This window comes from Nothobranchius furzeri, chromosome 4 (genome assembly GCF_043380555.1).
Source record: "Nothobranchius furzeri strain GRZ-AD chromosome 4, NfurGRZ-RIMD1, whole genome shotgun sequence".
Classification (NCBI taxonomy): Eukaryota; Metazoa; Chordata; class Actinopteri; order Cyprinodontiformes; family Nothobranchiidae; genus Nothobranchius; species Nothobranchius furzeri.
Window position 1 is genome coordinate 810,559 of NC_091744.1, and position 15,324 is coordinate 825,882.

The 15,324-nt window shown below is 39.9% G+C and overlaps 1 protein-coding gene across 1 annotated transcript in view; it reads left to right on the forward strand.

Moving 5' to 3' along the window:
- Positions 1-4,015: 4,015 nt before the first annotated feature.
- The window catches only part of LOC139069571 (involucrin-like), a 299,878-nt gene continuing 288,569 nt past the window's right edge, over positions 4,016-15,324 (forward strand). The window contains exon 1 of the mRNA XM_070549998.1: positions 4,016-4,768. Coding sequence (XP_070406099.1) covers positions 4,562-4,768 — 207 coding nt within the window. The 5' untranslated portion in view covers positions 4,016-4,561. The remainder of the gene's footprint in view (positions 4,769-15,324) is intronic.

Below are 15,324 nucleotides of genomic sequence, written 5' to 3' on the forward strand. Positions count from 1 at the left end.
CAAAGTAAAATAACCGTCGTTCACTTCATAGAGCCGGTTCATTCGCGAACGACACATCACTACTGAATATAATTTATAAAGCATTTCTGGTTGGAGTTGGTGAAGATCTTACAGTGTAGTAGATGCGTCTACATGCACAGATTAGGAATGCTTTTACTTGAAAGTGTCATTTAAACATGGACATTACTTTTCAGCCTCACTAAAATATCTTTACATTGGAAATAAATACATTCTATGTGATTTTTAGAATGATGCATCTTAGTGATGAAAACCTGATATTCCTTTAAATACATATTTGTAAGGTTTGAGAATTTGAGTGCTTTAAGAGCTCAGTATATATATTACCTCTACTTATGACCAATAAAATGTGATTATTTAAATATAGAATATCAACCCTGCTTGGTCTTTACTGTGTTAATCCAAAGATTCTAGGATTCTTTGTTTATAAAGGGATTGTACACACTTCGTTTTGGTTCAGAAAAGTGTCAGGTTTATAAAAGTAAGAATTTATTTTAACAACAATTAAAACATGACAAGTTCACTAATAGTTACTGTGATGGATGGAGGAGAGCTGAGTTCTGGATGTAAAAGAATTTGGTTTGCGTTAAGATATGAAGTTGATTATTGTCAAAAGGCATCAGACGGTATCTGTGTGTCTACATACCCATTTTCGGAGACCCTCTTCGTGGATTCGAAGGTCAGAGAGGTCGGATGACCTCTGGCACTCAGGTCCAGTAGACTGACCACGGCACCGACTTCTCCAGTCCAGAGATGTCTTGGGTCACGACAGATGGATGGAACCGCGCGTCTGGGACTCTTAAGGAGTCGGAACAATATCAGCTTTGTTCTGCAGGAACTGTTCGCTAAATCAGCTTAGCAGGTGCAAAAAGATTTTGACGGCATGTCAAAAGCTTTGATGGTTAAAGAGGTCTTTTGCTTCAGATGGCCGGTCTGAAGGTTTCTGTAGAACTGATGAATCACCAGAGTGATCCAGTTTTAATGTTCTCATGTTATGATTTGTGTAGCCAACCAGATGTTGACAAGTTGAGGAACATTATCAAGACAACTCAGAAACATGCCTTCTTTTATCCAGAGGCTCTGATCTGGGGTAAAAGCTATTTATGAGTCATGGGTTTAACTTAACCTTACTTGTTCTTGTGTGAGTGCAAATGGTGATGACCTTGTCATATTAACATGGAATCAATCAATGTAATCATAACATTCATTTCAACCTTCAATCATTGAGGACAAATTAATGAAAGCATTTCATTATATTATAATTATTATAAGTATCAATAAACATTTATTTCCTGATTATCTAACTTATAAGTTTTAGAAGTTCATATTCAATTTAAGAAATCATTCTTTGATTTAGCAACTAATCGGGGCTGCGAGTGTTCACTTATTTGGAGGCACGAAGAATCCTGTAGGACGATAAGGGAAGCTTGAACCTTGGGGAGGGAACATTATTGTTGACAATTCGTTATCATGTGTTCAGAGCTGCAGAGAGGCTCTGAGCTCCAGCTGATGGGATGAAGGCAGGCTGATTTAAAGGAAACACATGCAGTCTCGTGTCTCTTTTTTGACCAGACGCTGAATGGTCAAACAGTACCTAAAACTGACCATTGCTGGACGTTACATATAGTATCAATGACTGTTTGGGGAGTCATAATTTAGAAAATCGTTCAATTAAATATTGAAATTTTGCAACATTGTTCATAACGTCATTATTTCTCTATGAAAAAAGATGTTAGATTAAAACTCTCAAGGCAGCAGGCGATGTGCATTCTTCCAAAAACATCAACATTAGCAAAAACCATTTTCCTATTAATGAGAAATGACTGACTAGTGGTAAAGTATTCTAAACATTGGACACAGTTGTTGTCAAAGTAATAATAAAGTGGCTAACGAGAACAACAAACAGAATGCAGCAAATGTGCACCAGTCAAACAGTGAAAGACAGACCTGAAGGTAAAAGAAAGGGCAGATTTGAGTGCTTTTCTTGCTGCCCTTTTAATTCAGCTGCATATAAACATTCCTTTCAGGCACTCACTTGAGTGCTTCATGTTTTTTTTTTTATCTCACCAGGTGGGTGTTCTTTTTTTGCTTACACACTGATAAAAGCTCTTAAAAGCTTGCTGTTGCTATCACAAAATCATACAACTGTGGTTCTTTTTCTTCCCTAAAAACAAAGTTTTAATTCTTCATTTTGAGACATTTGACAGTAGGCACGTTAAAACCCTTACCGCCACTAATAAACCGAATTAAATAAAGCCTGTACACAATAAACAAATCTGAATTTATTGTGAAATGTCACAGTAAGAAAACATGGCATCAGATATGACCTGGTGATTTTGTATCTCAGAATAGCTTCAGGCATTTAGAAAGACTGAACAGGATTGAATACAGAAAGGAGAAAAGTAAATGAGCTTATTTTCTCACTTTAATTTTACCAGTAAAGTAAAAAGTGCCCCTGTTATTTATAACGGACTGACAGGCTTGTCAGAACAAAATGTTAATCCTTTCACTGCCAACGCTTTAGCCCAAATATCGGAAAAGTTGACACCTGCTCCTAAAATTACATTTGTGTGAAGCAAATCTCAGTTTGGTTCTCATAATCATGTCAATCATCGAGTCTCCGTTTAAATTTAAAAGCCACATTAGAGTGCTGCAGTTTTATAATTTGTGAGTCAAAAGTAGAAAAGTTTAGGAACCAATGTCTACAATATAAGAAAACATAAACTTCACACTTTTGTTGTTTCTATTTCAGTAGTTCTCACTTTCTTGTGTAATCAGAGATGCCCAGTGCACCTCTCTGTCTCTGTGTTGCTTTTTATTTAATTGGTTTCCCGTATCTACCCAACAGCTGTCAGGAGAATGTTCTAGGCCAACCAATTACTGTCTAGGAGATTGTAAACCAAGAGTACCGAGTCAGACATCCAAAACCTCCCTGAGAGCCCAGCCAACCCCTGTCTGGTGATGGAAACTGCAGGTCAAAGCAGGTTAAACACCGGAGTGGTCCTCCCTCACTTCCTCCGCTACGCCTTCTACTAAATGGATCTGACAAACATGAACACCTCATGGCCACAAGGTGGTGAGTGGGAGGAGAGAAACCAAGAGGAGGGCCAGAAATTAGAGAGGGTCCAATAACACTGAAAAGAGACCAAAGTGTGACTGAGTAGTAATGAAGCTGATTACGCATCAAACGTGTCCATCTACTGAATCTGAAGAATGCAGCAGCTTAAGGGAAGGAGATCAGGAGGCAGTAAATAAAAGAAGACGGGCAGATTAGGGAAGGGTTTCATGTGGAAAGACGGATGGTGTCAGGAAGTCTGTCAAGAGGAGTATAGGATACCAAACAGAAGAAGAAAGATTGACAAATATTTCTTCTTCTTCGCTTCTCCTTTGCTCAGCATTCAGCATTAGTCCTGCAACACCTGGCACTTAACGTCTGGAACATTACAGATGTCATGGAAAAACACAAGATCCTGAAATAATTTTGGAAAGCAATTTACCCAGAAATGCACATGATTTGCCTATTTCTTTCTATTTCATCACATGAAGTCATATTTCAAGGGCAAATTTATCTTGAGAAATTACTTTCAATACATTTTCCTTAATGATCTTTACCGTACGCAACAACTATTATCGTGTTAATTCAAGTTCAATTCAATTCAAGTTTATTTATATAGCGCCAAATCACGACAAGAGTCATCTCAAGCAAGGGCGTAGGAACCGGGGGGGATGGGTGGGACGTGTCCCCTCCAATATTGGACAAACGCGCATTTGTCCCCCCCAATAACATGGAGAAGAAAAAGAGTGATTTTGAAATATTTGACTCGCGAGCTTTTATTTTGAAAGACACCGCGGACTTCTCTCCGACACAGCCCCTCCCCCCAGGGAGTTAGCTGGCTGAGTGAAGCAGGACCCTTCTCGGAGTCGGAGCCAGGGCAGACACAGGTGACGGCAGCAGCTCAGTGAGTTCTTCTCATGGGCAAAAAAAGAAAGAAAGGAATTGTGAGTTGGTAATAATTTAGTCCAAGAGTATAATTGTATTTCTGGTCAGACGCTAAAATGGCTGACTAGCGTAAACATCTTGCTAGTTAGCATTAAACATTAAACAACACTACTAGTCAACAAAAAATGGCGAATTTTACAGTAACAGACAAAAACCATTTGACACAAAATAAATAAAAAAAAAGTAGAATCTCCACATAAAAATGGAGTTTGTAAGTGTGATTGTTGCTTGTTTGTGACATTCTCATCACATTTCATTTTTAAACCTTATTCATGTCACTTTTTTCATATAAGAGACCAGAGGAAGTTCAGCAGGAAATGATGAAGAAGGTGAGACAGGCAGCGCCAGACCTGCTGAGGTGCAGGTAGGTGCTACAGTGGAGTGAGATTTTAGATTGTTGATGATGAGAGGAAGATTCAAGCATGATAACAAGTGAACACGACTAAATAATACTATAACAACCATGATTTTAATATTGCACTAGTCGTCCAACCGTATTTTTTACTCCTTATTCCTGTCCACTGTTTTTATATTAGAGATCAGATGAAGTTCAGCAGGAACCAGTTGAGGGTGAGACAGGGAGAGCCAGACCTGCTGAGGGTGAGACAGGGAGAGCCAGACCTGCTGAGGGTGAGACAGGCAGTGCCAGACCTGCTGAGAGTGAGACAGGGAGAGCCAGACCTGCTGAGGGTGAGACAGGGAGAGCCAGACCTGCTGAGGGTGAGACAGGGAGAGCCAGACCTGCTGAGAGTGAGACAGGGAGAGCCAGACCTGCTGGGGGTGAGACAGGGAGAGCCAGACCTGCTGAGGGTGAGACAGGCAGCGCCAGACCTGCTGAGAGTGAGACAGGGAGAGCCAGACCTGCTGAGGGTGAGACAGGGAGAGCCAGACCTGCTGAGAGTGAGACAGGGAGAGCCAGACCTGCTGAGGGTGAGACAGGGAGAGCCAGACCTGCTGAGGGTGAGACAGGCAGCGCCAGACCTGCTGAGGGTGAGACAGGGAGAGCCAGACCTGCTGAGAGTGAGACAGGGAGAGCCAGACCTGCTGAGGGTGAGACAGGGAGCGCCAGACCTGCTGAGGGTGAGACAGGGAGCACCAGACCTGCTGAGGTGCAGGTAGGTGCTACAGTGAAGAATGAGATGGTTTTAGGTTACTGATGAGAGGAAGATTTGAATGTAATAATAAGTGAACACAGTTAAATATATGTAATCCCATTACAAGTAGGGCTGGGCAGTACGGTTTAAGAATAAATTACATTCTGTATACACTCCCTTAGAAATATCAGAAAAATAAGTGTTAAACTCTGCTTTCTGGTGCATTTAGACTGCAATTTTGGCCACTGTTTGTTTCTTTTGTCCATCTGAAAATTAACGTAGTTCCAGCTGTTGTTGTAAGTGAATTATTTCTTTTTTCATTCTGTCAGAAACAAACAGATTTTTCTGATTGTTGGTCAGCATTGTTGGCTGATGTAGTTTAAAATATTCTGATGAGTCAGATCAATTCAGACTGAATGTTCACAGCTTTAGTCTTGTATTAAATCTGTTTACACATCTCTACCCATAGGAATAAGATAATATATCCTACATTTATTATTAAAATATATCCTACATTCATATTATTAAAATATATCCTACATTCATATTATTAAATAAAAATAAAACACTACTGACACATAAACAGCTTTTTTATAATTAAAACGTCCACGTTGGCCGCTAATCACCTGGATCCGGCTAATGGGGAGTAAGTAAGTAAAAGTTTATTTATAGAGCGCCTTTCACAGACATAAATCACAAAGCGCTGTACAACATGATAAAGATCAGGGCAAATAAAAAACATCAGAAAAACAATAGCAGTGTTAAACGTAGAAAATAAAATCATGAGTATAAACAAAGTGAAGGTGTGAACCCGAACAAAGCCATCTTTTTGAACATTTAGGGAGGGAACGCCTGGATGAAAAGGTGAATTTTTAGATGATTTTTAAAGACCTCTACAGTGTTAGAGAGACGGAGATTTGAAGGTAGACTGTTCCAAAGTCTGGGTGCAATAGTCTGAAAGGCCCCGCCCCCTTTGGTTTTCAGTCTGGTTCGAGGAACAGCCAGGAGGTTTTCAGATGTGGATCTAAGGTTCCGTGAGGTGGTGTGTGGGGATAAAAGCTCAGATAGGTAGCTTGGAGCCTGGTTGTTAAGAGCTCTATAGGTCAGGACTAAAACTTTAAACTGTATTCTATATTCTACCGGGAGCCAGTGGAGGGACTGTAAACCTGGAGTGATGTGAGCTCGTCTGCTGGATTTGGTTAGGAGTCTGGCTGCTGCATTTTGGATGGCTTGAAGGCGTGAGAGGGAGCTTTTGCTGAGACCAGTAAAAAGAGCGTTACAGTAGTCTAAGCGTGATGACACAAAGGCATGGATGATTTTTTCCAGATCTGCAGTAGAAACCAGTTTACGGACTTTTGAAATGTTTCTCAGTTGAAAGAAACAAGAGCGGGAGATGGTTTTGACGTGTGAGTCTAAACTTAAAGCTGGATCAAAAATAACTCCTAGGTTTCTAATGTTGGCCTTGGCTGATGGGCAAAAAGAGGCAATTTCTTGCTCGATTTTTGGCTGAAGTTCCGGGGGTGCAGCGATCAGGGTCTCTGTCTTGTTAGCATTGAGGACAAGAAAATTGCTGGACAGCCAGTTACTGATCTGGGTCAGGCAGAGTACAAGTGTGGCCAGCCTGTCCCACTGGTGTGGCATAAAGGACATATAGAGCTGAATATCATCAGCGTAGATGTGGTAGGAGATGTCTGGGAAAGACTGAATGATGCCAGCTAGGGGAAGAATATAGAAAGCGAATAGTAGAGGCCCTAGAACTGAACCCTGTGGGACCCCGCATGTTAGAGAGGCAGTGTCTGAGGAGAAGGTTTCGGACTTCACTGTGAATGTTCTGTTGGTGAGATAGGAAGAGAGCCAGTCTAGAGCAGAACCTGAAATCCCAGCCAGGGCCTTTAACCTGTTTAGTAGAACGTTGTGGTCTACAGTGTCAAAAGGAGCCTAAGTCTCCTCCCCTTCTGGCTGGCTCATGGGTCCCCGATCAAAAAAAAAAAAAAACAGAATGTTAGTGAACTGAGCTATAAAAGTTATTTTCTTGTCTTTCTGGGCTTTGCCTTACGCCCTGAGTCATATCTGTCAGACTTTACTAATCCTAGAGTTTCACCGTCTATCAGATTTTCTATCAGAAGCTAATGCAGGAGATAGCGGCAGGAGACTATGTTCATGTTCAGCCTGCATGAAACACTCAGTGACACGTTAGAATCAGAAATAATCAATTAATGTATTTTTTTCAGTGAAGTTGACCTACGGTATATATTGACCTACAACAGATTTGTTAGATTTCCAAAATGTGTCCCCCCCAATATTAAACTCGTTCCTACGCCCTTGGTCTCAAGGCACTTCACGTAATAAACATTCCAATTCAGGTCAGTTCATTAAGCCAATCAGAAATAATGTTTCCTATATAAGGAACCCAGCAACTAGTGACTAGTGTCTGTGACTATACAGCAATCCTCATACTAAGCAAGCATAAAGCGACAGTGGAGAGGAAAACTCCCTTTTAACAGGAAGAAACCTCCAGAGAATCCTGGCTCAGTATAAGCAGCTGTCCTCCACGACTCACTGGGGATCGAGAAGACAGAGCACACACACACACACACACACACGCACGCACGCACGCACGCACACACACACACACACACACACACACACACACACACACACACTCAGGAACAATTTAGAGTGTCCAATCAATCTTACTTTTTGGGCTGTGGAATGAAACCCGTGTACCGGGAGTAAAACCCCACCCACAGGGAGAACATGCTCACTCCCCCCAGAAAGGCTACACAAGCATGAGTCAAACCAGTGATTTTCTTGCTGCAAGGCAACACCATGCAGCATAAAGTCATGGCTAGCATGTTTTAAATTGATTACTTCTACAAATATTTTGAGGTATACCAGCCAATGGGGTTAGCTGAGATCGCAAATAGAAAAAAAAGTAAAATGCTCAAAATGAATGAATGTCTTTAAGTCGCCCTTCTTGCTCTCTCTAGCTCATTTTCTTAAAAGCACCCTGCATCTGTGGCACACTTGTCATGTGGTTGTCTTCTCTGACAATGAACCACCTGTTTTAAAGCATGCATGCATTGCTGGAAGTCTTTGGATAATTACACGTCATTTTTTTTTTTTTTACTGGTACTGTTGGTTAAGTGGTAGGGAACATAGCGTGCAATCAAGGCCCCATTATCGACATGGTGTGAGAACAATTCACGGAAAATTACTCTTGGATTGTGATGCATACAGTAACATCCAGGTCCCACTTGGGTTAAACGTTTGGCTGTGGGCTCTGATGTGCCATTCATCTGCAGCTGAGTTCAAAAACGAGGGGAAAAATGGGAAAATGTTATGTACCTGAGGTAAAAATGCCTACATAGTGCTCTGAAACTAATAAATAACCCTTGAAAATTATGTCTTACAAATGGTTATTTGAACCTAACATCATTAAGACTTAAGGCAAAAAGTTAATAATGAAGTTCAAAGTTTGAGGAAGAGAATGGCCAGACGTTACACACGCACGCACGCACGCACGCACGCACACACACACGCACACACACACACACACACACACACACGCACACACACACACACACACACACATAAATCAGAGAAGCCACTTAGGAGCTGAGGAAGTGACTCTTTGAATTCCCATCTCCGTCTCAACGGAACTGAATCTTTTTACAATATTCCAAGACATTTTAGAGATTCCCTTGTGAATGTTATCTGCAAATTGGTTGCGTCTCAATGAGATTTACCCTTTAGAACTAGAAATATCAAATGAAAATTGATAATCTAGCTTTCATTAAAATACTAACCTGTTTTATTTTAATATGATAAAACAGTAATAATACATTAAATAGACCCTCACCTGTACATCGTCTAACCAGAGGGCAGCAGACATTTATAGGACTAATGACAGCTTTCTGATCAAAGTACGAATCCTAATGTGTAGGGATGCTAGATATTGCCTTTTTTTAATAATATCCAACATTGTCTCACTCTTAATTTCTGATACTGACATAGATCAATACTGATATATACTGTGTACCCCTCTCATATAAAGAAAAGGTTAACATTTTAGGTTATCAGCATCACATATCTTAGTAACAGGAATATTTCCATTTTTAATTTGTCTCCAATAGCAGCTGAACCTATTCTCCCTCAGTGTATACTAATATATGTATTATATGTATATATTTTTTCTGTGTATTACAGTAATGGTATTACAGTACTGTCGGTATCGGCCGATAATATCGAACATCTCTACTAATGTCCCAATTGGCTGCTTTAAAGCCCAAAGTAGTTTGATGTTAATTTTAAATGCTACATTGCAGCATCTAAATAATTGTTTTGTAGTTTTTTTGATAATCCTTTTGTATTTAAATTGATACCAATGTAACAACCTGCAGGAATGGAGAGTGAGTACAAGTCACAAAGTTTTGGTGAAGCATTACGGTGACGTAATCTAGATGGGAATGATTGTCATTTTGACCAAGGTTTACTTTGCAGAATGAGTTAAGGATTAAAAGAATGGAAATCATTAATAGTAACTCAAAAACTAATAGTTTTCATTAGGGATGCAACAATACAGCTTTTTTCCAAACCGATACGATGCTGATACTTGGATCCGAGCACTCGCCGATACCGATCACTGATACCGATGCTTCTATCTCACAAAAAGATGCAATGATTTGGAATACAGGCTTTATTTTCTTCTCAGCTTTCAACAGAAAAAGACCGTGAGATAGATAAAATAATTAAATATATTAATAGAAATGATCACAAAACTAAAATATTAGGTGAACAGAAATGACAAGTTACAGTGAAGCCACTTTCAGGCAACTGTATTTGGTATTGTTGAACTTTTACTGATACTGGTTTCCGTACATCCCTAGACTGGTCTGTGGTTGAACATTTAGAAATCCTGATTCTATCATTTGGTCAGCACCCTGGATGACAACCAAAGGAAGAATTTCACTTCAGAGGTCACCATGCTCTCTAATGGGGGTTAGCCTTGGTTTTCATCCACCAGGCACCATGGAAAAAGCAAGTCAAGTATGAAACACCTTGCATCTAAAGGTCTAATGAGGAATGAAATGAACTATGGAGAATAAAAGGCTCAATCCTGGTGCATGGTGCTGGCAGCTCACCCAGTAACTGCAAAGATGTTATCAAAAGTTGGGTTTTGATTGTATCTGTACCTTTTCAGATAACATTCATCTGAACTGCTGCACCAGAGGAAAGCATTGAACCTCAAACTGAACTCAGCCTTGTGTGAAAAGAATCACACAGCAAAGCAATGTCAAGTAATGCTTCTAATTAGCTCCTCTTTTTCAGCTCTTTTCTCTTTGTAAGCTTTTATATTTAGGCTTACTCCATAAATTGAGAATAACTTAGCGGGCATATTTGTTCTCTGTCCTCATTTGGTTCATTTAAATGTTGGTGTCTTCAAACAAATGTTTGTAGTCACATCGTTAGTCTTTATGGGTCGTAGTTTGTAGAACAACGTTTTTTTATGTTGCTGGAAAAATCACGTATATAAAATATCGGATTAAAAGACTATATGGTCACAGTTAAAGTGACAAAAATAAATGAAGGGGACTATGGTATTTTAGAAAGACATCATTTTTGAATTACCTACACTGTCATTCATCTGAATGGAACAAAGGCTTGATGTATGTTTATAAAATAATTTATTCATTTGTTTTGTGAGATGGATGCTGCCGGCCATTTGCAATTGCACACTGAGCAGACAGCATCAGCCTACTCTTTCACCTGGAAATGAGTAGAGGAAAAGGTCACGAAATGTATAATCAACCCCGTCTTTTCTTTATTTATAACACCCTCATTTGAGGCTATTGCTAACCTCTGTGTATCCCCTACATGCCTTTCTCGGGACTGAAACGCTTCATTTTTATACTTTTTTGCTACAACAATGGTTTCATTTCCCCAACAATGCCACAAAGGTATTTAACTCTTCAAATGGTTTGTAGTTGGAAGGTAATTTTCTAAGTACACAGTGTGTACCCAAAGCATCCACTATGTTTATGATTAGGCTTGACTACTGAATGAACAGAACAGAACTCACAGGGTTTAGTTTAACCCAGGCTTTCCTCCACATCCTCAAGCGGCACTTTGTTTAAGCATAAGCGGCACAATGCGTATGCTACCAGGATGCCACCAGATGCTTAAGCAGCACATTGTGTATGCGGCATGTTGCATATGCTAACGGGATGCTACCGGGATACACCTTGCATAAGTGGTACGTTGCATGAGCAGAGATTTGTGTAGCCGGCACATTGCGCAGGCTGTACATTTAGCTTCTGTGGCATGTTCCTTCCCTTCAGTGGCATATCTGGGAGCATTTGATACGTAAATCAGCCACAAATGAGTTTCACACAGCCAGTCTCATGAGGTCACAAATCACTGGAGAATTACAAGATCATGTACAATTTTACTAGTTCATGCGGTGGCAAGTACAGTGAAAGAGGGCTGCTTCCAAGGAGGAGTCAATGGTAATGAAGGTTTTTTTTTACTAGTGGACCTTTTTTTATGTGTAGGCTGTTTCACGCTGGTCCCAAGTTTTATTTTCTGTCTTTACTGATCTGATCGGCTACTTTTCACACCTGCCATCCTTATCAAAATTGTTTGAGTGCAACTTGTGCGGCTTTATTTTTCCTGCAAACTTTTACAATTCCATTACTTTCCATGCTGTAATATCCCCAATCAATTGCTGGAAATTGATTATATTAAAAAACAAAATACAACTTCCGCTTGAATAACGGGCCCACATGGTCTACAGCAGATAATGGCAAGTTATGTTTTACAATGAATGTGGTGAACAAACCTGAATTGGTCTCAAATCACTCGCTTGGTGGAAAAATGACTGAAATTTAGGGACGGCATCTTAACTGGCCACAATCTTTACATTTTTTCTTGTCCTCCACATAGCATCAACAGTCTGCAAAACACACGCATACACACACTTGTTTATAGTTTTTATTTTGACTAGTAAGGTTATAGACATTTACACAGCTTGACCTAACTCCAAAATATCAAGTATTCACAGTAAATCTCAAAATTCGCACTTTCCTTATATAATAAGTGCTTATGCAAGATGATAATCTCAAGTTAATTGCATTAAAGAATTTCAATACAAAAAAAATCAAAATTAATACTAAGTATTTTAATATGTATTTAATGGTAACAATTTATTATTGCAATAGGTGTTTCTCTTTTCAAGAATGAAGTATTAAAGAGACAATGTGTAATTTTAGCTTTAATCTCTGAATATCCATCAAAATGTTGTTGAAAAGAAATTAAATGATTCCCAGTTGTTGAAAAATATTGGCAAATTTGAAACATAACTATTAAAACCAGGTGTAAAATACTTTGGAGCTGGTATAAGTGTTTGGGCAACACCATATTAGATGCAATGTTTCCTTCTACTAAAGCCCGTGAGGACGAAATGCACTTACTGATTTGTAACAAACAATTACAAAATGTATCCATATATAAATACTCACAAATACACATGCAAACACAAAGATACACCACTGCCTCTTTCTCTTTTTTGTTTTTGCAGATCTTTTTTTTTCCCCCATAGATTTTGGCTTGAATATTGAAGTGAAAGTATCGTTATGCGCAACTGTTCACATTTACGAAAAGATGGCCAGTTTGGCAGTGGTTAAGTGACTCAGTGCTGTGCAGACTAAAAACAGTCTATGAGTAGAAGGTAACAAAGGCAAGGAAAAATAAGTTAGGAAAATTTAAACTTACGTTCTCGTTGTTTTACGCTCTAGCATACAGACTCACTTCATTCCAAGGTTCAAGTTATGCAGAAACATATGACCTGCTGCCATTTTGAGTGCTGATGAGCTATTCAAACAGATATAGATCAATTACCTGACCCAAATAATACAGTTCTGCATGTTTTAGTTGTCTCTCTGCTCTAGCACACCTGATTGGTTTAATGATCTGTTTACCAGGTAATCAATATGTGCAGAAACTAGTAATTATCTATTGATTTAAAGTCTGTGTGTTAGGGTTGAGAAACATTTGAAGCATGCAGTGGTGGCCCTGAAAGACGAGGATGTCATAATTCTACATCCTTGAAAGTTGAACCTATTTTGTCCTGTTTGACTTTTCGTAGTTTGTTTGCCTGTTTTTCTCTTTTTGCTATTTGCTTATTGTGTTTCAGTGTAAAGCAGCTTTTGGTTTTGGATTCCTCTGGTCATTATTTCACTCAGCTCACCTGATTCCCATCAGCAGTTTACCTGCCCGTCTCTCTCCCATCAACTCTGGTACATTTTTTTTCTTAATCAGTTTTTTCTGCCTTTCCCTCCAAGTTTACAGCTTTGTTTGCCCACAATGTCCTTTCTAGATTCATTCTGTCACTATGGTGACACAGCACTGGGCACCACTAATAAAGCTGCTATTTTGTGCAAGAAAGTATTACATGTGCACGAGAACCAAAATACAATTATTGTGCATAAACATTCACAGTGCCAGGGGCGTCAGTTTGTTTTCAGAATTGCTGGGGACAATAACCATACACTTGAGTGGGGTTTAAAAATTGCTGGGGACAATAAAGTAGGCTAGCACAGGGGTCGGCACCCCGCAGCTCTGGAGCCGCATGCGGCTCTTCCATCCATCTGATGCGGCTCTCTGTGCTTGTAAAATAATGAATGGATATTTAAATAAAATGCTTTATATTTTACTGCATTAATTTTACATCTGTATGCCAATTCTAAATGTAAAGATTGTCTGCGTAAACCTGAACGGGTCCAACCCGGTCTTACTGTGAGACCGGGTTGACGCGTCACGTTTGTGCGTAATCATAGGCACTTTATGAGCTGAAGAGGATGTGAGATTCTGGGCTTCTCCTCAGACGGCTCCTGGATGTGTCGCCACATTGGAGACAGGAACAAGCACTATTCAGCCAAAGTTTCATAATCAGGGAACATTTTCTAAGTGACAAGTCTCTCTGAGAGACACTCCCTTCAGTGGGAGGAACCTTCCACATGCGCTCTGGTTCTCTGGGTGGCTCTGGGGTTAATCAAGTTTAATTGTTTCTCTTTGCAACAATCTTCACAGGAAGGCAAAACAGTTAAACGGCAGGTTACAGATATTTCCATTTGACTATTTTGACAGATGAACTCAACGATGTTGCTTGGTTTGAAAGAATTACCCCGACGCACACTGATGCGCATGGATGAGCTGACATTTTAATCGTTAACGCACATCGCGGAGGTAAAATATCCCCATCAGAACATCAGAGCTTTATACTGGACACTGTGTTCAGCGCGGCTCGGAGCGCCCACGGGTTAGGGTTAGGGTTAGTTGCTCTGCTCTTGTCTGGGCTGACGTAGCTGACGGTGCGCGCGGCGCGCCTAACTAGTGGCTGATGCACATTTTACGCATTTGGAGAGGTGGACTGGATGCTTTGCTTTTACTGGAAGATGGTCCACTTAACGCACGGGTGTAGACTACATATTAATGACAAATGAATGAAAATTAAATTGTGAGTTTTTACTTCATATTTTATAAATAAAAATGACGGGGGAACACATTTACGACATCTTTTTAAACTAAATTTTCTAGCGCGACCTGCCTGCTTCACTTAAGTCACTGCTTATTAAGGTCCGTCCAAAATTACCGTGGGAAATGGGTAATAATGGCTCTTTGATGGGAACAGGTTGCCGACCCCTGGTATAAGATCTGAGCTGGTAAAACAAAAATCCTCATCAGCAGGCGTTTTTGAAAGTGGGGGGGGACACAGCTGCCAATCACAAATTTTGCCGGGGACATGTCCCCAGCGTCCCCGGTTAAAATGACGCCTATGCACAGTGCCACAAAAAAACCTTTGTGTGGGCATGCATTATTATCTAAACCACTTTTTTCTTTCCTGTCCCCCTAAGGGACTTTGTATTACACAGTGACAATATGATTGGGAAACTGGTTTGCACCTGAAATTTTAGAAGTATGAAGTTTGACAAGACTGTTATATTTTCCAAGAATTTTAGAAAGACATTATCATATATTTTGTGTTTTGAGAAAGCTTTTCTGCAGCCATTCTCCATAGTAGTCTGAACTGAATAATGTTAGGCTTAGAGATGGAAAGTCCTTTTTTTAACTGGGTATGTGGTGCACACCAATGCTAATGAACAGCAGCAACTTTGGACACACACGGTGTCATGTTGGGAATATGTTTTACCC